This window comes from Clavelina lepadiformis, chromosome 4 (assembly GCF_947623445.1).
Source record: "Clavelina lepadiformis chromosome 4, kaClaLepa1.1, whole genome shotgun sequence".
Taxonomy (NCBI): domain Eukaryota; kingdom Metazoa; phylum Chordata; class Ascidiacea; order Aplousobranchia; family Clavelinidae; genus Clavelina; species Clavelina lepadiformis.
The window spans coordinates 20,464,790-20,487,483 of record NC_135243.1 but is presented as its reverse complement, the minus strand read 5'-3'; the positions used below and the strand labels follow the sequence as shown (position 1 = coordinate 20,487,483).

At 36.4% G+C, this 22,694-nt stretch overlaps 1 protein-coding gene across 5 annotated transcripts; it reads right to left on the bottom strand.

Annotated features, from left to right (window-relative positions):
- Positions 1 to 248: 248 nt before the first annotated feature.
- On the bottom strand, positions 249 to 21,049 carry LOC143451304 (solute carrier family 12 member 4-like). Of its 5 annotated transcripts, none has more exons than XM_076951755.1 (27): positions 20,840 to 21,049; positions 20,619 to 20,713; positions 12,329 to 12,448; positions 11,881 to 11,957; positions 11,562 to 11,684; positions 11,056 to 11,202; positions 10,720 to 10,905; positions 9,842 to 10,083; positions 9,435 to 9,546; positions 8,416 to 8,575; positions 7,901 to 8,077; positions 7,487 to 7,585; positions 7,254 to 7,311; positions 6,870 to 7,044; positions 6,495 to 6,613; positions 6,228 to 6,326; positions 5,888 to 6,007; positions 5,567 to 5,671; positions 5,015 to 5,183; positions 4,518 to 4,713; positions 4,100 to 4,269; positions 3,607 to 3,738; positions 3,281 to 3,388; positions 2,549 to 2,653; positions 1,948 to 2,144; positions 1,607 to 1,746; positions 249 to 1,397 (listed from the first exon to the last, which is right to left on the bottom strand). In XM_076951755.1, the coding sequence occupies exons 1-27, from the start codon at positions 20,935 to 20,937 to the stop codon at positions 1,306 to 1,308; spliced, it is 3,621 nt and encodes a 1,206-aa protein (XP_076807870.1). In that variant the 5' UTR covers positions 20,938 to 21,049; the 3' UTR covers positions 249 to 1,305. The 5 variants fall into 5 exon arrangements, with proteins under 5 accessions (XP_076807870.1, XP_076807871.1, XP_076807872.1 ...); XM_076951756.1 differs by having other exon boundaries at positions 12,329 to 12,439; XM_076951757.1 differs by lacking the exon at positions 2,549 to 2,653 and having other exon boundaries at positions 20,840 to 21,048.
- Positions 21,050 to 22,694: the final 1,645 nt, after the last annotated feature.

The following is a 22,694-nucleotide window of genomic DNA, read 5'->3' as shown; positions in this document are numbered from 1 at the left end:
AAAATATGTAATTTAAATCCTGGCAATCCACATCTAGAGTTGTAGCAAAACAAGCATTTACAACGAACCTGGCTTTCTACCTACCAAGTATCAAACTATTTTCTCGAAATTCTATTGCCAACCTAGAAACATCCATACGGTATAGGCTATTTATGCAAGTACTGTTGCCTACCCATTTTGACGATACTTCTCTACTACCTACCAATGACTGTTGCAGGCTGCGAGTTAGTCAAGATCACAAGAACAACTTCAGGTTCTAGAATTACCGAAGTAATTCTTCCGTCACAATATTCGAAAATATAAAACATTTATATGAAACAAAATCACTATTTACAAGTTCGCTAATTCACCCAAAGTTTGGAGGAGTTTTTCAAATAACTAGGACTGTCTTCAGCATAATACAGAGAAAAATTGTAAACAGCTTTCATAGAGCAAAACGCAAACAAAAAATGAAGCAGGTAACTTTTAAAAAGTGTCAAACAAGTTGTACTTTCGCAGTGAATAAAAACCTAATGCTTAAAAACTTCACTTTCTTTTATTTGTTTAAACTAAAACGATTTCTGCAGCAAATTTTCGGCAAAAATGTCTCCACACAATTGCACTTCTAACAGCAGCAGTACAAGGCATAGGAAGCACAACTGAGGAAGTATGGTGCCACGGTTTAGCAGCTATGAGCTTAAAAACTAGCTTTTAACCAATCAGGAACCCATTATGGTACCAGAAAACAATCGAACGGTTTAAAGCGCTTTGCATATGTTTGGAAATACACGTACCAAATTCCCAACTAGTACTTTTAACTATGAAACTGTTCAAGTGGAATTTCGATAAAACACAACAATGAACGATTGGCAGAAAATTTTTTCTAACGAATACTTTGAATAAGACGAGCGTTAAAAACAAAATTTCCGCATAATCGCTGTTTAGGGAAAACAAATTGTTAAGAATGTTTTAGACAAGATACAGTTTTCAGCGCAACTGCCGACCCACTGATCTGCAGTAACTCCGGTAAGAGGGCAGAGCAGTTTCAGTTTTAAGTACGTTTTTCTAAATACAGACAATCATCATTGCCGTGAGGCTTAATAACAATAAATGTGACAAGGTAATAATTAGAAATGACGTCATAGTGGTTTTGTTCGTAAAGTTTTAGTAAAAGAACGACTGAGGGTTAAAATCTTATATGAATTTAATACAGTGCTTAATGTGAGTTGTAACAAGTCAAGCACTAATCTAAAATTATATTTGGCTTGCTAACGGCTATCATCCAACAACCCATCGTGAAGCTATAACGAGTGATTATGACGTCATCTAAGAGTAGATTGTGATGACTTCACGACCACCGCCGCGAACCATCAACACCCGATCAAGACCTTCGGTTAAAACTTCTAAAAATTCCATATCTGCAACATGAAGAAAATTTTAAAGTAAACATGTTAAAGGTCATTAGCTAGTAATATATACTGTACCAGAGAGTAATAAAAAAACATAATGTTAACTTAAATCCATAATAACGTATACATCTATAAAAAAAATATTCTAATATCTATTAAAATCTCTACGTAATCTCAATTAAACCGCTAAGTTGTCAAACTGTCTGCATGAATCTTACAATTTGCTTCTCTGGATTTGTTGCTGCCCTTGGGTGGGCCGGGCAGGTTGAGTATGACGAGTTCGGCTTGGTGGGATTTGTTCACGATCACTTCGTTCAACTTGACAGCTGTGTGCATGCGACGGACGTTTGTAGATTGCCTGTGATAAGATTTCCAAGTCAATTGATTTTGCAGCGCGTCTTACATGTTACGGCAAGAGAAGGGAATGCGATAATAAATACATCAACAAAGTTTGAATAAAATAGAAAAATATACCACAAGACTGATACTCTGTAACATATAAAACAAAAAGATTCCAAGCACGCGGCGACTATAAATGGAAAGTTAGCAATAATCTCACGGGACAATGTCCAAGAGATTCCCGAATCCTCTCCTCTCAGATTTGGCGGATGGCTGTTTGCTTTGAGCTTGGAGCAATTTACCAGGAGTCCAAGTCATCTGAGTGGCATCGATTTCAAGTTCTGGGGAGGCTGGAGTGGTCCCTACCGCCCCGCCAGTGCTATATCCCTTTTGTAGTCGACCCAAGGCTGTGTTGAACTGGTGAAATTCAAACAAGAATGAAATTATTTTGATTTGTTTTGTGATTTTTTTTTGGAAAAACTAAAAGCTTGAGTATACGTCTTGATCATAAAAAATGAGTTACTGCAGTTAGTTATGCTTGAATAAATTACGTTGACAACATTACAGTAAAAACATAACAGAAAAGTTACTTTAAGGAAACTTCAGTAAAGTTTAGTTAGAAATTCACAAAAAAACTGAAAACAAATCACTAATTTCAAGAATGATCCATCAAATGAAGATAAATATGACATGCAACTACAAAATAAATAACTCCACTGAAATTAACCACAAACAAACAAACGTAGAAACGGCAACGAATGGAAAATAAACAAATGTCAACAAATAAAAGAACTATGACGACAACATCACGTGACGTCTACCTCATCATCGCAATCGCTTTCAATTTCTTGCGGTTGAGTTTCATTTTTGGTTTTGCTCGGAGATTGAAAACGGACACTTCTGGAACGCTGAACTACATTGTCGACCTTTAGAGTTCAAATTCGTGTAACAAAGCAGTTCAAAAAACGATTAATTTAAGACGAACAGGAGCACAAAGACAAAGCTTAGAATATAAACAAGTAAATACCGAATGTCAAGTGGCGGACTCTAATACATACAACCACTCTAAGCTCGATACATGTATAATATGCAGATCTAAGCCCCAGATTTATTTCACACACTTGCTGAAACAGTCCTCAGAAAAGTAAAAATCAACATGACATAACGACTCCAAGATATTGCGTTAAGGTTAAGTTGATCAAAGTGTACTCTTGGCAGAACAAGACTTAAGCAAATGCGACGGAAGTATCGCGTTTCGGCAATATAAAGTTGGTTTGTTCAAGACATAATTTGAATTTAAAGTATACTGCATTACCGCATATTCAAATTATTTGAATAAATCATGGAATAAACCGTTAAACTAAACTTTTGTCTTAAATAAATATACATTCAAATAATTTGTACATAGAGTCGCTCTAACACGTTGAATAAAATGCTGTAATAACAATACACACTCATACACCCTTCACAGCAAGGTGTATTAGCAAAGCCTGCATAGTGTATGTAAGCGCATGTGTAATACAAATGTTATTAGTTATTATTACGTAACAAACCTCTCTTTCCGATTCTCGTTTGGTCAAATTGAGTTGTTGCAGTATCTGCGTTCTTTGTTCCATCATAAGAGTGCGTTCGTACGTGTATGCCGATATATCGGAGTCTTGCTGTTATAACAGAAATATGTAAGTGACCAAAACAAGGCATAGGAAAATTTATACATGAAGTTTAAACCGAATTGTACCAATAGGAATTGGATAGAATACCAGACAAACGCTACACTTCTGATATAATCTAAACGACATGAAATGCAATGACAGGGTTTTCATCAAAAACAAGACGCTTAGAAAAGTTCAGAATCGCTAAAAATATTCTTGCCATTTACCATCTCAATGACTTCGATGTCAGCGTCAATTCTTAAGTGGTACAGAAATGTGGCAAGGTCCTTTTTCATTTGTACGCTGTTGTCTTCCAGTTGAGCAACCGTGAAAATGCGGGTTTGGCAATTCTTCCAAACCTACGTGAATACCGAAGAACGAACATCGGTCACTTGCAGCGAGTACAATTGCATATTATGTTTTACTCTGCATCGTGATGCAATTAGTGCGTTAAATGGTGTAAATACTTTTTAGTTTGACTAAATAAAAACTACTCATAGCATATTTGTTAGTTTACTTTATTTCTGCAGTTATCAGTATCTTTCATAGAAAGATGTTTTTGTAAAAACCGTCATTTACCTACGCACTGAAACACTAATTCACCTTTCACGAAGGAATAACGGTCAAATGACCCAAAAACTCTACTGAAGTTAAACACAAAGCAACAACTAAAAGCGAAACGCGAAAAACTTCTCAATTCCAAGAAGTCAAGTAACTTACTTTATGTTGCCGTAGTAAGAAAGGCAGAAGCATGAGCAATCCACCGTCGTGTACAACCCACCAAACATCGATCGTTCCTTGCTCGATTTTGTTATTACGACTTGGAAAGTTCGAGATGTTTTTTGGCACAAGGATAGCGTTCTGGCACGCCGATGCAACGCGAATCGAATCTATAGACAAAAGTAAAACGATAACACAACGAAATAATCGACGAGAGAATGCTTTTTATGTTTATAATGAAGACGGTTTGAAATTAATACTTTGAAATTAAAACCTTCTAATTAATTGCTGTGATAAAAACAATAGCCTTTGAAAGGCGATTAAGATAATACACTAAGCTAAGTCCTAGTTCAGTTGATCTAGAAAAGATTGTACGTGACATTAAATAATCCTGTTTCTCGAACCAAAATCCACCGACCTAAGAAAACCGAATAATTTATTGGGTCTGGACTCTGTCTCCAGCCGTACGGCCAACCAATCATGACGGTGTTGTGTCTGAGTCCACCCAGCCCCGTGGTTTGGATCAACGAACTGATGCCTTCTGATACATCTTTGGCGACCACCACCTGCTGGAAGCCTTTGACCTTGTGGGCTTCCATGCATTTCAAGAGTTCCTAAAAAGAGCGATTGAAATGAAGTACGCTTGCTATACCAACTAAATACCAAGTGGGGCTTGAGTACAAGTGCGCTTCAATGTTATTGTCTCAATGTTCTGTATTTGTTTCCTGTATTAAGTAAATTTTATGAAACTATTTGCAGCGTGTGTCCATTTCATACATTAGCTTGTTTGCTACTTGCTCATTTCACACTAATAAACACAGGCGTTAAGTACATCTTCATAGTTACCGTAAAGAAAATACTTAAAATACTATAAAAACTAATCAAAAAGGTGATATTTCGTACACGATATCACACCTGTTCAGCGGCTTTGGCTTCAGGATAGGTTTCGAGGCTGTTTCCTTTTATAACGGAGCTAACCACAGTCAGACCTTTTCCTGCCTTCAATTGCTGGGCTAGTTCAAGTACTTGCTCGTGCTTTGGTTTCAAATCGTCGTCCACTTTCATCAAGACGAGCAGCTGAGGTCTGGCGTCAAACATTATTAATTTTATTATAGTTTTTGTATTTTTGCAATGCGTCACACTACACTAGAGTGAATAGACGGGGCTTTGGCAAAATGTCTTTGGTAAATTTGAATTTTGGTGAAAAAGAAATACTAAACTATGCGCAAGAAAAGTATTCCCACCACGTATGTTGATAATTACAAAGTAAGTTCCACGTATTTTATCATACGTTACATTTACACATTGGTTGATGCTATTCTGATTCAGTAGCTAACTGTTGCTACGGTTACTCACTACGTCCTTGCCCATACAGAAAGCTCCCTACTGCGCACACGTATAAGTGTGAAAAAACATAAGATTCTGCCATGCCAAAAGAAGCTATATGAAAAGTATGAAGTAAAATACCTCCAATTCTTGGTGTGAGGAGGCCTACTTTCGAGACGAAGTAAGGCGTATCTGGCAGTGGTGAGTTGCAGACCTCGTAAGCCGTCGCCCCATTCTTTCTCGGCCCTGGAAAGTGAATTTTGCATCATAACAGAACTCAATATTTGTGTGAGTAATGCAAGCTTTTGTCCTACCAACAGGTGAAAACTAATGTGCTGCTATTGTGGGAAAAAGTTCAACGACGCAATCAATTTCAAGTAAGCGTTCTAATGTTAGGCTGTGTGTCTCCCTGCATTGAAGTTGATCTACAATTCAAAGTAGTTCAACGCGCAACCATCTTACCCGCAGTATTCAATGTACTTATATATGCCCGCAGCGAGGACCAACGCGGCAAGTGCGTAATACCAACTTGATAGGAACATTAGGGCAATGCACAGGCAGACCCCCAGAAAGGACAGAGTCCTGCATGGATATAAGAAAAATGTTTAATAAAATTAAACCTATTGAAACACGAACTCATTTATTGCATATATTCTGTTGTGTAAGATATTCAAAGTAGTCAGAAATAAAATGAATCTGTTGGCTGAATTTCACCAATTTCATTTCATTCAATTTCGTAGAAAATACATTTCAGTGAATCGCTCATGCACTATCTGGTTTACATGGCACCAACATAACATACCAGTGGTAGAATTTAAACCTCGGCCGCCAACTTGGGGTTTTCAGTAAAGTCTGCAATGCGCACGCTAAGTTGACGAACATATAACACATAAGGAAGAACCTGAAAGAAAAGTAAAAGTTTGATACATTTTCACCCCAATTCCTTATCACCCTCTAGTGCAACCATTTTACCTTAAAAGAAGTTACTTATGTACAGTAAGTACAGTACTTCAAAAGTAGATAGAGCGTTTCAAATGAGGTACATTGCTTCAGTGTATACTATGCTTACATGGTGATGATAGGGGCAACGGTGTCGAGGTTTGCGATTAAAATCCCAATGAGTGATATGAAGACGGTCAAAAGAAGAGCCCAGGTAGGGTCGCCGTTCGCTTTCCCGCGCCCAAACACCTACAAGATCGATTGATGTGATTAGTAAATTGCCAGGTAAATTCTATTCCAGGTTTACAATATGACCTTATGAAGATACAATGGGGAAGGGATAGGAAAAATTGGACCTAACACGAACTCTGCTTATAAAAGCAATACGGCAGAAACAGTATCGAAGCTTACAGAAATATGTACTACGCTACGTTTTTTAAGGTACAATAAACACTAAAACATAGCAAGCCAAGTCAAACGTGATAACCAATGACATTATTTCTACCTTTAAGAATGGTACGATGTTGTCCTTGGCGATAGCTTGCAGCAGACGAGGGGCGCCAGTAAGAGATTGCAAACCAGCCCCTACTGTTGACAAGAAAGCCCCGATGAGGACAACCCACTTTGTGGGCCATGCGAGTATGGAAACCACCAGTTCGTTTCCAATGCTGTCGCCGAATCTACACAGAGAAGTGTGAGCTTCAGATATCGGCTGCATTTTGCCACATGTGTCTTGTGTAAGCGTATGTATTGTACAGATTAAACAGATTGTACAGATTAGTTCTTAGTTTAAATGAAACTTTGAGTTGATTTATGGCATAAATGCGGATACTTGATAACATACCGAACAATGTACAAGCTGATACAATAGATAAACGCTATATCTTACTTGTCACGTAACAGAGCTCCGTCAACGCTCATTCCGATAAATATAACGGTAGATAAATCTGTTGTAGATTAGGTTAAGAAATTCGACACAAGAGTTGCACATTTATAATATTATGCAGTTAAATAAAAAAGCAATGTATTCAAACATAAATGTTATAATCAATTTCAAAAAAACATTTTAGTACATGTTTACCAAACAAATGTCGTCAAACTTAGCAAAATAACTGAGGATACAAATAAACGCTGTAGTCAAAACAGCGCCAATAGTCCCTTTAGGAATAGAGCGCTGGGCGTCGGCTAAATCTCCAGACCTGTTCGATCCAGCCATGATGCCTGGAAAATAAACAAATATTTCAAACCCGACGAACTCTGATCAAAATCGCATCGAACATGCAAACTTTTAATGAAAGAATTAAGTGCTTTTACCACCACATGCACATTTTCAACTTCTACTGCTTTTTATGATAACTTGTAACAGCAACTGAAGACTTTGACATGTAATAAGGCTAAAATATTACGAAGGCACTATAATGTCAATTATTATTATCAAAGTAGCTTAAACAAACAAGAGTTAATTTCGAGCACTGCACGTCCACAACAGAACCCACAAGACTTAAAACGAAGAACTTTCAAAACATGAAGCACTACCTGTAACAGACGGAAAAAAGATGGCCAGTAGAACAACGAAAGAAGTTGTTTGGTCAGCTACCAGCCAAGTCGACTGCGTGTTCTCGTTCGATTCATCGACGTATGGAACGTTTCGAACCGACGGCGAAAGAGTTGTGATCGGGTCGCCTTGTTGCAGGTAGTGCGATTGAGCGTTTTCTGAAAGAAGTCGATTCGTACTTTGGTTAGTATAAATAGGGCCGGTGAGCATTAGAAAATAGATATTACGGAAAAGACCTGCGTAGATAATAACAGACGAAGCTTTGATCGTAGGTAGCTATAAAATTAACAATATATGCTCAGAAACAAACACCGGCAGAGGAACTAATTTAAAATGCATGTTTTTGTGGTTTTACATCGCAATCTATGTCTTCAAAATTATTCTTTGCTAATAAAATACAGTGCTGTAATGCTTTAATTTACTAAATGGAAAATGGAACAAACAAACAAAACAGTACAACAGCATTAAAAATATCACAAAACACAAAGTTAAAAACCTATGTGGACGCTGCTGCCAAGTCCAGGAATGGCTTGAATTTGTTGAACATCATTGACTGCGAAGTAATTGTCGCATTCATCAACTGGTACGATTTCGGAAGAGTTACCCACAGTTTGATTGACTGTTTCGCAATAACTTTCGTAAATGTAGGTTGGTATCTTTTTAACGAAAAGTATCTCACGTTAACAAAGCAGAAAAGTCATAACATGCATGGATGAAAATAAAAAAAAAACCTTTTGACGAAGATAAGCAATTAATAAATATCGGCATCTGTATTATTAGTTTATTACATATAAACAATAAACTTCAATTATAGTAACATGCAAAATATGGGACTATGAGAGCATTGGGACCCGGAAGGATTCGCTTCTGTCCGCTATGCTACAGGACTAATGGACAATGTTATAGTAACATCTACTACAGTTACATAGACGTATGTTAAATTTTACGTCATGAAACGTGTCCGCTTGCAAATAATTCCACCAATCTGCAACTGATTGACGAGTCAGTGAATGATACACGGCAACATCGGCAAATCTAATTCCCTACGCTTCATAATAAAACCCAAAAAGATAGAAAGCAATCAGATAGGAGAGCGAAAAATCAATTGATAACCCGGTTGTCATAATATTACCGTTTTAACACTTCCTGTTAAGCTGTCTGTGTATACATTGTTGTTGACCCTAAGTTTAAGTTGATGAGAGAGCAATTTTATGAAAACAAGTGATACTCAGTGAGCACTGATGAAAGAAGAAGTACATAGAGCAGTTATGACACGTCGTAGGGATGTTTTAGCACTGTTATTAATATCATGAAATACTGGGTTTTGCTTGATACGACTGCAATTTTCATTACAAGGTCTGTTGTTTGTTGTGTATAATTCAATGACATTAGTAACAGGAATAAACTGACAAATTTTTTTATTGAACATTGCCTACCTATCTGTAAAGTGGCGCACATCTTTTTGAGCAATGTGGGAATTTGATGCAAAATAATTAAGACATAATTTAAACTTACGTTGGTTTCATTAGTGTTGGTGTCATTGTAAAACTTGGCACAACTGTCTTTTCCAAACGAAGCAAAAGTCAGATCTCTTGGTTGAAGTAGACGGTTGCCCAAGAAACATATCCTGGAATATAAGTTAGGGGCGATACAAATTAGCAAATGTCTCGAAAATAAAGACGGATAAAAGAAACTTAAGTATTAGACCACCTATAATTTAAACTGAAACATACTAACATCCAACAAAACCGTCCAATGACCTACGTTAATTATATTCACAACAGAATAAATGGTGTGTTTGTATTGCAACACGATTCTACATACATGAAAGCCGCTTCAAAATACAATCCGTTATCATACAAGAAAGTTTTCACCATTTCTTTTAAATAATTTAATCTATAACGATCTATGTTTACACTTACTCTTCAGTTGGTGGTGCGATGGCAGACTTGAATACTCCAGCATATATGGCGAGTATTGAAATAACGACACAGGCCAGGAAAAGCGAAGCAAATTTGTTCACGTATTTGACACCGATGAAGACAAGAAGAGACATTATAACGAGAAAGCAGGTGCCATAAATTCGGAAGTTGTTGAACAAATTTCCTTTGTTTTCTGGCCCGTTAAAGGGTTGGAATATCGCTATCGACGGCGCTATGTAAGTCTATAACACATAAAAATTATTATCAAAGAACAATTGATTGCTGATAAACAAACAACAAACTACTGTAGTCGATGCATGTATTGTACATAACATTGCAAACTAGAATATGCATTTCTCTTAAATTTAATCTGAGCTTGAACGAAAATTGTGCCTGACTAACAAAATCTAAAATCTAATTGTAATCAACGTGTAATCATATTGTAAAAGTGAGATTATTTTAACAGACGTTACAAGGAGTAATGACGTCAGGGCAAGGCTGTAGTACCGATATGCAATTATAAAAAAATTGATTTGGTATCAATCAATGCAAGTAAAAACACCAAGGTTAGACAAGAACAAATCGTTTTTTTCCAGCTTGTAACTAAAGAGTAGTAAATAGTACTCTGGGGACTGACAAATCGATGACGTTTTACTGTTTTGATAAACATTTATGTTTTGTTATTTACTTTTAATAAAATTGTATCAGGCATGCAAATTCAAAATTTTAAGACAAGAATATGATTTGTAAACAAGTTGTTTGCATGATTGCTGAACACTGATACTTTTTAATGATTACGACACCACTTAACAAACGCTAAACAGAAAACCAATTAAGCAATTTTTTGCATCATAATATATACTACAAACTGCACTAACCAAGAGGATTTCAACAGCTCCAAGAATATACATGGATGAAGCGAAGGTGGTACCAAGATAAAAAAGTACTCCCACTGCGCCACCAAACTCTGGACCAAGTGCTCTTGATATCATGAAGTAAGATCCTCCAGCCGGTACTACACCATTTGTTGCAATGGCGCTCATTGAAATAGAAGTGAGAAGAGTCTAGTAAATGATAATAAACAAGTAAGTAGAGTAAAAACCGAGCACATATTGTATTTGCTTGTCTCTTTACTTAGTAAAAAGTAAAATTCTTCAGGGGCACTTATGCTATCGTTTTATCAGCTACGAATGAAAACCTTTTTAGTTACTCACTGTACAACAGCACAAAAGTACGATAAAAAATGATTCCAATATTCCGGCCAGGCCAACAATCCATGTGAGACGAACAAATAGGATGACTCCAAGAATATTCTGGACACAGGGAAGATAGACTCCCATGATTGTGCCCATCTTTACAGCCTGAATATAATAAATCACAGATTTCGATTCGTAATCACAAGCAGATTAACATAAATTTTAATATAGTAAGTTTGATTATTATTTTTATTTCTAAGTTGAATCAGTTTTCTTTTTACTAAACTTTGACATGTTTGTAACATCTAATTGGGATTGATAAGCTAGCCTAGTATATCTTTTAATATTTAATGGACGCCGGATACTTGATAAGGATGTCAATATACATCCACATTGTACTCTTGTCACAAAACTAACTTCTCCATGTACAGAGCTCATTACTTTATATTAACTTCAAATGTTAAATAATAATTAAAGGTAAATTGAATTAAAACGAATGAAAATGCTCAAACGTGGCTCCATACTTTTATTTGCTTTTGCTTCCCTTCCTCTTCATTTTCGTGCTCCTTAGCACCCTGTGATAGGTTCGTATAATTCGCAAGTGCTCCGAGTAGGGTTGCCACTCGAGGGCGTTCTTGCATTTCATCCTGAAATTGTATATTCGATAAGTTTTATTTTTTCGTAAGTTACTAGGCCAGTGAGGATTGTACTCCATCCATTTTCTGCAGTTATATTAACAAATAGCTGCCAATGATCACCTATTTAGCAGCTAAAATACTGATTCAAGAAAATTTTGTCATACAACACAGCAGGATGATGATAGATTGCTGAAAAGGACTGTACCTCATAGAGAGCAAAATGTCCGGTTGCAGTGTCACCTGACTCTGGATCCACGAGGACGGATTTCTTTTTTCCATTATCTAGTGAAAATATGATGTTTATACATTGTTTACGTTTATTGAACGGAAATACTGATGTTTAAAAATGATATTTACATCAAAGTGCATCTCTTTCTACAAATATGTTGATAGCTTAGTGTTAAGTTCATGCATTTGAAAGCAAAGAAAGTTCCGGTATATAAGCTGTGCATTTTACAGAAATAAAATGTCTCCTCAGGTATCTTGAAGCATTTGGTCTTTCTTTGTTTAAACAAGGCTATGCTTGTTGTGTCAACTGCACAACTGGTTACACTATTTATATAGATGAAGCTTATTTGATTTGCATGTGAAAATATAGGGCATATGGAAAAATCTCACAAAATTTTACCTACAACTGCATTTAATGAACTTACCGGCACCGCTACGTGAAAACCTTCTTGCTAAATTTCTTAATGAAGACCGTCTTGTTTCTGGAGGCTTCTCACTAATACTCTCCACTGGTTCTTCAACGCTTGATTCTTCAACTAAATCAACTACAATATGAGGTATTTCACTATGTTGCATAATTGCTACAAGTTGTACTGGCAAAGAAACCTATAACTCAAATATTCTATACATTAAATCATCCCTTAATCTCGTAGCTTCCTTCTTTAAACAGTAAAGTTAACTCAGTACGAATTATATGACCTGTCAAACATGTGCTAAAAGAAATGTGGACTTGGAGGTGCCAAAACCTTTATCCTAACAGCAGCTGAATCCTGTTGGGTTTAGCACAACAAGCTTTTTTCTTTTACTGGCCTTCACCTCACGTGAATGGGAATTGTTCTATTCTATTGATGGATGTTACAGCTGACGAAAGATCAAAGCCTCCTCCGCACCAATAATTACTTTGTATTGATTTGCAATGAAAATCACTCCCAAGCATTCTTCCATCTTTGCAAGGAAATCTCACATCAAAAGACACAAACGTACTGGCAATAACACTTGCATTGGCATAGAAATTAAACTGCATTGATTACAATTGAATCTGTCTATCGGCCCATTCCTTAATTAAAACCTGTCTCCGCCACATGTCTGTTCAATTGGTCAAATGGCCAAGGTTGACCCTAGTTGTTAGGTCGTTACGTTGAATCCGCAATGCTTACAATCACTACCGCCAAACAACAAACTACTTATTGTTAAGCAATTGTAACATTAAAAAAATATTGGGCGTCAAGCAGATTAGAGGATGATAAAGATGAACAAAAGGAAAGGCTTTTGTAGTTTAGGAGTGCAATTCGGTTTACAGCCATTGTTGGAATATTACATGGTTTAAATATATCTATACAAAAAATAAAAGTTAATAATGTTATCTAAACCACAAAACATTACCTCTTGGGTAATAACAAATGGTAGAAACAATATTATATTCAACATGCATACCAGAAAAGGAAACTTTCCTAAATGCTTCTCCTAAGTAATTGTTTAAACAACAACCCCTTGTACTTAAACTGATAACAACGTATGTATGTTACTAGTACAGAGATTGTTATTAACAATACCGGTACATATGTAATGACATAAGCTAGTGTTCCCCAAATGTCGTGGTGCAAGATTTCAGACAAAAAAAGTGATTCACAGCTTAATCTTTAGATCAAAAACAATTTTGTTTTAACATAGTCTTAAAAAAACTCGTAAGTAGACCTTTTTCACATTAGAAGTAACCAGCTTTTTCATAAACAGTTCAATAAAGAAATCATGAACAAAAGTTGGGAACCACTGCAATAAGCAAAGCAAAAGCACACACAGAATAGCTACAAGACCAGGTTGTAATAATTGGCTTAAACAGGAAATTATTTCAGGTACCAAAACTTGGCTATAGCTTTCTACAACCAAATAACTTCCTGCTTGTTGCATCCTCAGCAATGTGAGGTCCAACATGGTGGAGGCAACTTTAAAAACATATGTCAAAGCTAATGATAACTGTAAGAGAAGTATATACGGTAAATTTCAATGTAATTACTTTCACCTTTGCAAGGTCAAAAGCAGCTAATGGATGTAAAATCAAAAATTTGACATAAATTTGGGTATATATATATATGGAAAGTGTTTCATTTTTGGTAACAAACTATGACGGTTATTGTGATTGGTGCATTCCAGCAAAATGTTTACCTGAAATTATAATCTTGCAAATGACAGAAAAATTAATGTGATCCCTTACAGATGTTGACAATGACAACACAAATAAAAAATTTGTGAGTTATGGTTTATTAATGAACAAAACATTCACAACAAACACCGGTTTAAATTTACCAATAAGTATCGCTTTTTCTGAATTTACTTCTTTCTTCTTGACAAATTGAACAGAAAATCCTTAAAAAGAAACAAAACTGTCATCAATATGCATATCCCCACCCGACGACATGTAAGAAAAAATTATCACTCTTTCGAAAAATGCAACTCTTAGGAGTTAATAAAAAAGTAAACCAGTATTGGCAACTTACGTCCAGAGCTAGAATTTGGTTGACCCCGAATGGACCCAGCTATCTCTTCATAGCCACCTTTTACTGATGCCACTGCATTGGTGATAGCCTGAGCAGCCATATGTTAAGACTGAAAGTATAATTATGTATCACGCAGGTGTTATCTTCGGATTCTTCTAGTCATTTTCCGCGTTTAAACCAATGGTTTTCAGAGTAAGCAAGATTAAGTTTGCTTTCCTACCTCATACCTAATATCTCCATTAAAGTCCGGAAATGTTCGTAAATGTAGCCAACACAGTTTCTAAGCCAAAATAATGAGATCAAATAAGCTCTTTTATCATAAATAAACAGCACATATTGTCATTCAACCAGTCAAAAGTTGTCTTGAACAAAACGCACTGAGCTACCGTTTGTTTCATGCTAACTACCTGACTAACACTGGCCAAACAATCAACTTAAAAGCATACCGGTACAATGGGTATATGCACCAGATGCACCAATAACAACGCAAACAATAACAGTCATAGCTTCGAAACTATAACTGTATGACTGTGGTATGGCTGAATAACACACAGTAGTGCAACATGCCTGGGAAATGGCCTCATTCATAACATATAAGTTTCCAAGTACCCAAAGACAAGCACTGATGTAATGCTGAAGAATAAACCACTGCTTCTGCGGGGTAAACCTGAACTACATGTGGCTAGTTACTGTCACTAACACGAACGGTTAAAGGATAACTTTGTTAAGCATACATCCACCCTAATATGACCGTTGCCCTGTACCGTTTTTATAAATAACCAGTCTGTTTGCCTGATATACATTTAATTAGAACGTTTACTACCCTTTAAAACGCATTTAAGCAACACCTGGTCTCATGAGTTATATTGACATAACACAGTCAGCTTCCATGTTGAATAGTGTTCAACTAGTCGCTTTCCACTCTTCACTATTACAGGAAATCGAACTTAATCGCACGTAGGTGTCACTGACAATTGATCAGCCTTACGAACGCTTCAACCAGTGGAGTCCTATTTCTGACGGCCCATTATTATGATTATTGTTACCGGTTAGTGCCGGGGTCTATTGCTGTTTACTTACAATCTTTTTATAGCGCTGTTAACCATACGCCGACTGAAAGACTTCGTAAAGTAAGCACGGTGCTTGTTGGTGGTAGAATAACGTCACATTAGGCGACGCAGAGTTCGAAAATAGCACTTCTCCGCGGACACCGTTTCGACTACATAATTTTTAAACGCCATGACCAAAAGCAATTTAACTCAATAAGAAACATATAACGCCAATGACGTGATTATAAGTATTACAAGCATGGGAGATGGTGGGCCAAAAGCAACAAAGCCAACTGGGCGCGTTTGTGCAAATAACCTGTCAAGCCCAAACGCCTTTGTGATTAAGATCTTAACCTAAAGTTAGCTGCCTGAACTCTGAACATGCTTAAGACTACGAGTTATCTTTCTCGCGTTTTCTTGAAGATGTAATAAGTGTACATTCCCACAAATAAAAACCTGACAATGCAATTTTACCGCATGCATGTCCTGCCAAAGATATTTATGTTTTTACAAACAAACTACACACTTGGATTAAAACAGAACTGACAAAAAAAGGATTTCACCACGTCTATTCATCAATTAACCTTAGATAAACCTTACAATAATCATTCGAATATCTTCATTTACCCCATTGGCCAATTTAGAGTTAACAATTTCGTTTCTTACGTCTGTCAGCTCAACAGCCAATACTGAATATATAATCGAAAACACCTTTCCAGCTGCGAAACCCCGAGCAATGAATGACATATGTGAATGGATGTAGAGTACATTGATACCGGTATCAGACAGTTATCTGCATCGGCACAGCAGGTCAACAAAATCCTATCTTGTATTAATAATGCAAAAGCAAAGCGCGTGAATCATCTGCGTAAACGACTGCATGACGCCACTATCCGTCGTTTTCACCATAAAAACGCAATAAGTTTAACCTGACCTGATTGGAGGATACGTGCACTGATGTTTCAAACGTGGTTAATCACAAAATTACCGTGTCGCGAAAAACGAAATCTACACATTTTAAAAATTGTAGACTTACTACTTATACTTTATTTCGTATGAATTAAATTTCAAAAGCAACTTACTTGACCAACATAGTTGACACTTGACGGCAATTTAAAGCACTATACATATCCTAACTTCTATACGGTTTTGTGCATCTATGAGAATTGGAAACGCCGAGATACACAAACTAAACATTAGAAACCAACTCGAATAGCTACCAATCTTGCCACACTGGCAGGCACATTTGAAAGAGTAAGTTGAAAACACAGAAAAAGACCACCGTCGAAACCGATACAAATCGTTTATTACAAATCAAGCCAAAATTTCCAAATTAACTTAACTTTTTCCATTTCTAAACAGTTAGACTAATGAAAATATTTTCTAAGTCGTAGCATAATCACCAAATGTAAGTAAATACCGGGTACCAAAACCGCGTGGGTAGATTTACATGAACGATGACATCATTATAATCGCACTTCCAATAATGCTAATATCATCATGCTGCGTTTGGGAGAAACCGATTACATCAACACAGGATGCAAACCACGCTACCAAATTAGATCGAAAACTGCTTATGAGTAATGGAATTTCCTGCCTCGTTATTCTAATATGTATAACTAATTCAAAAAAAAAACTTGTTCTAATCTGTTTTTACAAAGTAAGTTCGTTTCTAATCGATTTTACTGACACCGTTTTGATCTGTGGCGTCACTTGCTACATTTCTAACCCTGCATTTCAAATGCTTGAGCAATCCACGTCATAAGGCCATTCAAGTGTTGAAAACTGTAAAAGATACAAAGAAATCTCCTCGCTTATCGCGGGGCGCCTTGGGCGGTGCATGAAATCGCTGACCTCGAGTAACCCAAGAGTGATCAAAACTTTTCTCGACCAACAGCTTACCAGTGACATCACACTCATAATTGTGTGATGTAATAGCAAATACAAATGGTATCTGTTTTTTTGAACGACCTGATCGCTTATCTTTCTCAAAGGGCTGCGTGATCTACTTTTGGTGAAAGAGTCATTTTCAATAAAAGTACCGTAGCTAGGCTTGTTGGCTAATTTATCATATTAAAAACGTGTCTGTTTCACCAACTACGGTTTACCAAGAGCGACTTTTCTGGTTTAAATGCGTACCTAAGCGTAAAGTTATTACATACTAACTTATCCTCATCTGTGGTTTGAAGTAACCCATATTATGATTTAACCATTTTTAACAAAATTTATGTGTTTGAATTATTCTCCTAACCGGTTGTTGCGGTGTCCATCACAAAACAATGCAATTTTTCCAGTGAAATGGTAACTCCAATTATTGAAAGCAAAATTACATTAAGTGTCAACATGAAATTTGAACTTAGGTTAATTTTCTGGCTGAAAGAAATTTCAACGCTTCACGCAATATTTGCAAAACATCCACTTAAGGTCAAGGCAGTGAACACAAGCCAATGTCGCAATACAGCCTAATAAAATACCAGTAAATAGCCACAACACCATTTATGTTTTTGTTGACAAGATAAAATAGAATCACCTCTTGTTTTGGGTAACTTGTGAATTGAGTCAAGACATAAAATTTACTTCAAGCATGTCTGTGTCAGAGGGAAATGTGAATCACGATTTTATAAAAATTAAAACTTAGTTTTTACATTGGGGTGTTATTTTTACTAGGCATGTATAAGCCCTCAAATCAATTATGGTAATGTAATACTGTGAATATTGATTTCACTGTAAAAAGGGACACAACTACGAACGATACCATGTGTGATATATAGGCTAGGTAAAGAGCAACATACCGTAAAACCTCTATTTGAGCGCCACCTCTATTTGAACGCCACCTCTAATAGAACGCCACTTTTAAAGAAGGGTAGAAAAATAGAGCGCCTCCCTCTAATTGAACGCCACCTCTAATAGAACACCACTTTTAGCGGGTGAATTGTATTAGCAAGTCTCTACTGATAATTATACAATTGATTAAGTTTTCACAATCTAGCAGTTAAAGCAGCCATTTAAAAGATACCAACCAACATACCGGTAGTAACAATGCAGTATCACGTTACAATAAGCAGCAGTAATGCGGTAAGCAAACAATTTGAATTGAACAAAGGAAAGCTTAAAACAATAGCAGTCTCCCTTGTGCCTTCTAAACCGGGTATGACCAAACAGAAGAAAGAATTTTTTCTTTTACGGGCTATTATTTAAATTTATATTATTTATTTAAACGAACTCTCGCCCGCGTGACGCATAACAATAGACTTTAAAAGCCTTTTTTTCAACATCACAACCTTACATGTGACAGCTAGCTTTTAAGATTCAGGATTTTATTGTGGGAGTATCTTTGGCATAATGGCATTGCTTCTAAGAGTTTATCACTTTCTTTTGACGAGGGAAAGTACTGTAAAAATTAACGGTATTAAAACTTCCGCAGAGTCCGATAAGAACATATTGGTAAAAAATTTAGCGGCCATGTCAAGCAGTTCCGAATCTGAAGATGCAACTCCTTCAAAAAGAAAAAACTACGACATGCACTTTAAGCTGGAAGTTGTTGCGTACGCTGAGAAATACAATAAATCAAAGGCTGCAAAAATCAAGAAGGTTCCTCGTTCATGTGTCAAAGATTGGATGAAACAGAAAGCACAGCTCGAGGCTCATTTGAAGATGTCATGTTCCACCTCTTCAAGCAAGCGACTCCAAGGTGCCGGACGTCCTTTGAAGGACAAGGATTTCGACGAGATACTCATAAACTGGGTTCGTCAGCAACGTCAGAAGAAGTTGCGTGTTAGCCGCGCGATGATCCAGAGAGAGGCGCTCACTTTGTCACACAACGAAAATTTCAGTGCAAGCAATGGCTGGTTGGAAAAGTTTTTGCTTCGTCACAACTTGGTCTCACGCCGCCCAACGACGACTTGTCAGAAAAAAAGAAAAGAAAAAAGAAAAGCTACACCAAATCCGGAAACATGCGAGCACCATCAATGGAAGTTTATTTAAAATGGATAGTCGATGCTTGGGATCAGCTGTCGAAGGATCTGATCATCAAATCGTTCAAGGGATGCGGATTGACCAACAATCTAGACGGCTCTGAGGATTGCAAGATCCACTGTTTCAGGTCAGACGGCCCGATTCAGACTGGACAGGAACTTCTCAAGCAAGCGCGGAACAATGCCTACATTAATGGTACACATGAACTTACCGGTATTCAGCAACTTGATATTAATGAGGAAAGTAATGAAAATGACGAGGACAGCGACGCGTCACTTGATTTTAACCAGTGAATTTGTGATTACTTACCAGTAATCACCCTGTATTAGTATATTTTCTAATTACCTGTATATACCGGTAAATGTGTTTGGTGTTTTTTCTTTTCATTAATAAACTTTATTTCAAAATTCTGACCAGCTAGTCGAAAAATAGAGCGCCAACCTCTAATTGAACGTCACCTCTAATAGAACGCCACTTTTAAACAAGAGTTGAAAAATAGAGCGCTATGGCGGTGAAATAGAGGTTTTACGGTATATATAATGAATATAGTTTATTAAAAATTCTGGCATTAAAGCCCGTTCTTCTTGTAGCTGTTTGGTAAATGGTAACAGACGTTCAAAGACTCATTAGTCATTAACGACTTCACCACACTGTGTTTATGGCGATCTTAGTTGATGGCACAAAAAGAGAAAATCAGCTGTACATAACCACTAAGTACTGCTAAGTGTGCTCAGCGCCAGTAGAAGAGTGGTGTGAGAATTTAAGAAGCAAAAAATGACCTAGCATTGTTTTAACTGTCATTCCAATGTTTACTGTGAATGAAATATTAAGATTGCACCACCACTGTGTAACCTCTTAACTCACTCAGTTAAGTATCATCATAAAATAGCAGTCAACTTTTCATGGTAAACATTGCGCTGGACTGAAGTCTATGGGGTGTTATTATTTGTTATCTTAAATGCAATTTTGTAAAATGTGAAATAATGCCGATACTTCAGCTGGCATATGATGATCATTTACATTTTTCAACAATATATACATACAAAAAACAACTATTAAATTTGTTAAATTTGGTATACATTTTAAATCAAACATGGTATTTTCCCATAAAATGCCCATGAAAAATAGTGTGCATTGTATGTTTATACTCATAAATACATCAGGTTCAGGAATATAGAAATTGAAATTGCACATACCAGCAGCATCAGCAGTTGTAGAGGTGTTATTACTGGCCTCCGGTTCACTAATTTTTACAGAAGGCACATCCCTGGCTTCCTGTATCAGGCCAATGCTGCAAAAATAGAATGTACAGTCAGATATTTTTGCATTTATAACACGGTGTCCAAATTCGGGGCTTAGGTAAAATGTAAGATGAAAGTACAAGAAGATGATAAAGCCATATGCAAAAGACATTTACCGTTCACCGGCATTCTCTGTAGGAATTGATTCAACATTAACTGTCTCCTCCCCTTCAACTTTATCAGTTTTTGTCACAGTAAAACGAACAGACGACATCACTACTTGAGTGAATATGTGATAATGTGGCTTTATATCACAATTCACAAAAATGCGTTAGTTTTGATAACAAAACAAGTATGTAAGGATCTGTAAAAAACTATAAGCTTACAAAACATTTATGGACAAGTTTATCATTGGAAACAAAATATATACAACCACACAAACCTTAACCAAATTAAATGACTCTGCAATATTTTTACAAAATATATATACTTCATAGACCTACTGTATATGTATATAAAAAATATGTCATATACCATACATATACTTTGAAAATACACAAAGACCCTAAAAATATGAGAACTGTTTTGTACCACCCAAATGTCTGTACAATCTTTTGTTTTAAAACTTGATGCTGAAGGCAAACGTAACATGCATATATTCTTGTCTAACTTTCCACAATGCTAGTTCATCATTTTCTGTTTATCGCATTTTTATATTGATTGTCACTACTTCACCGAAAAAAAAAAGTGTTTCAAGTTATTTTTCTCAGTTCCTTCGTAAGCTAACCCAAAGGCTATAAGATAGTAACCTAAACCAAACCTAAATCTATCATCCAATCTAAATCTAACTTCAATTAAACCTGAAATAACTAAAATAAACTTCTTGCGTAACCATTCTCCTAGACCAGGCATGCACAACTCAAAACAATACACGGGCCGTTTTAGGGGAAAAAAATTTCGCGGGCCGCGTGCTAACATTGTTGTAACTAACGTGTAGCCTACTTTATATAATGTGACCGATTAACCGTCGAATAAGAGATATTATTGAGAAGATGGTTACTGTCAAGAGACGTTTGCCTCTCGCACTACAGTATGTAGTTGTTTTTAACGCTTATCGGCGGTAAAGCATCGGATTCGTTGATTATGTAACTGTAACCGTGGAGAAAATGCCTGAATGAGCGAAATCACGGAATATCTCGCGGGCTGCACGAAAAGGTTTCGCGGGCCGTATGTTGTGCATGCCTGTCCTAGACTAACCTCCGATCTTTAACAACAGGCAGCGTAACCAATATACGTGAAAAAGTATCATCGTTTCATATTAAGAATTACATGATACTACATAAAATCACTGTATTACGATAGAAGCTGAGAAATGTATGTGCATATGCACGAACACAAATTTATATATTGGTAGGCTATGATTTAACTGGAAAAAACACTCACAAAAAACATTTACTATAAATCATTTAATACCAACTTTTCCATTTAAATTTATTGTTTTAAACCAACAGGCTTGTAAATCTAACATGGTGTAGTGTAAGCTATGCTAAACAACATGTAAAAGTTAAGGATGATGGAGCAGTATTCTATAATGAACTACCATGCAGGCCCGTATATTTTTGGCTAAATATATAGATTATATAGATCTTAGGCTCCATTACTCCATTGATAACCTCTAGTGGGCTATACAAGTTAAAAAATGCACATTCATCATAGTGAAGTTATAACCTGGTAAACGATTGCTGTTGAGTGGTTGTGTTGTTGATTTAACGTCGTTTACTTGAAAGCTATATGACCTGGACCCGCGCTGATAATGGAATCAACTGACTTTGGAAACAAAACGGCAATTACTCTTCTGTACGTAAGTCAAGCATTTCTTGGCATCTGACTAAGAATTTGGTTTACGGTGATATTCAAGCATCGGTTACGGTACTTTAACTGTTTAATCAGCTTGGACTAGACCTAGTTAAACATAGTACAGTAGTAAGCCTACCCTACCAACACGTAATAGGCAATGTAGGATGTTTTTTA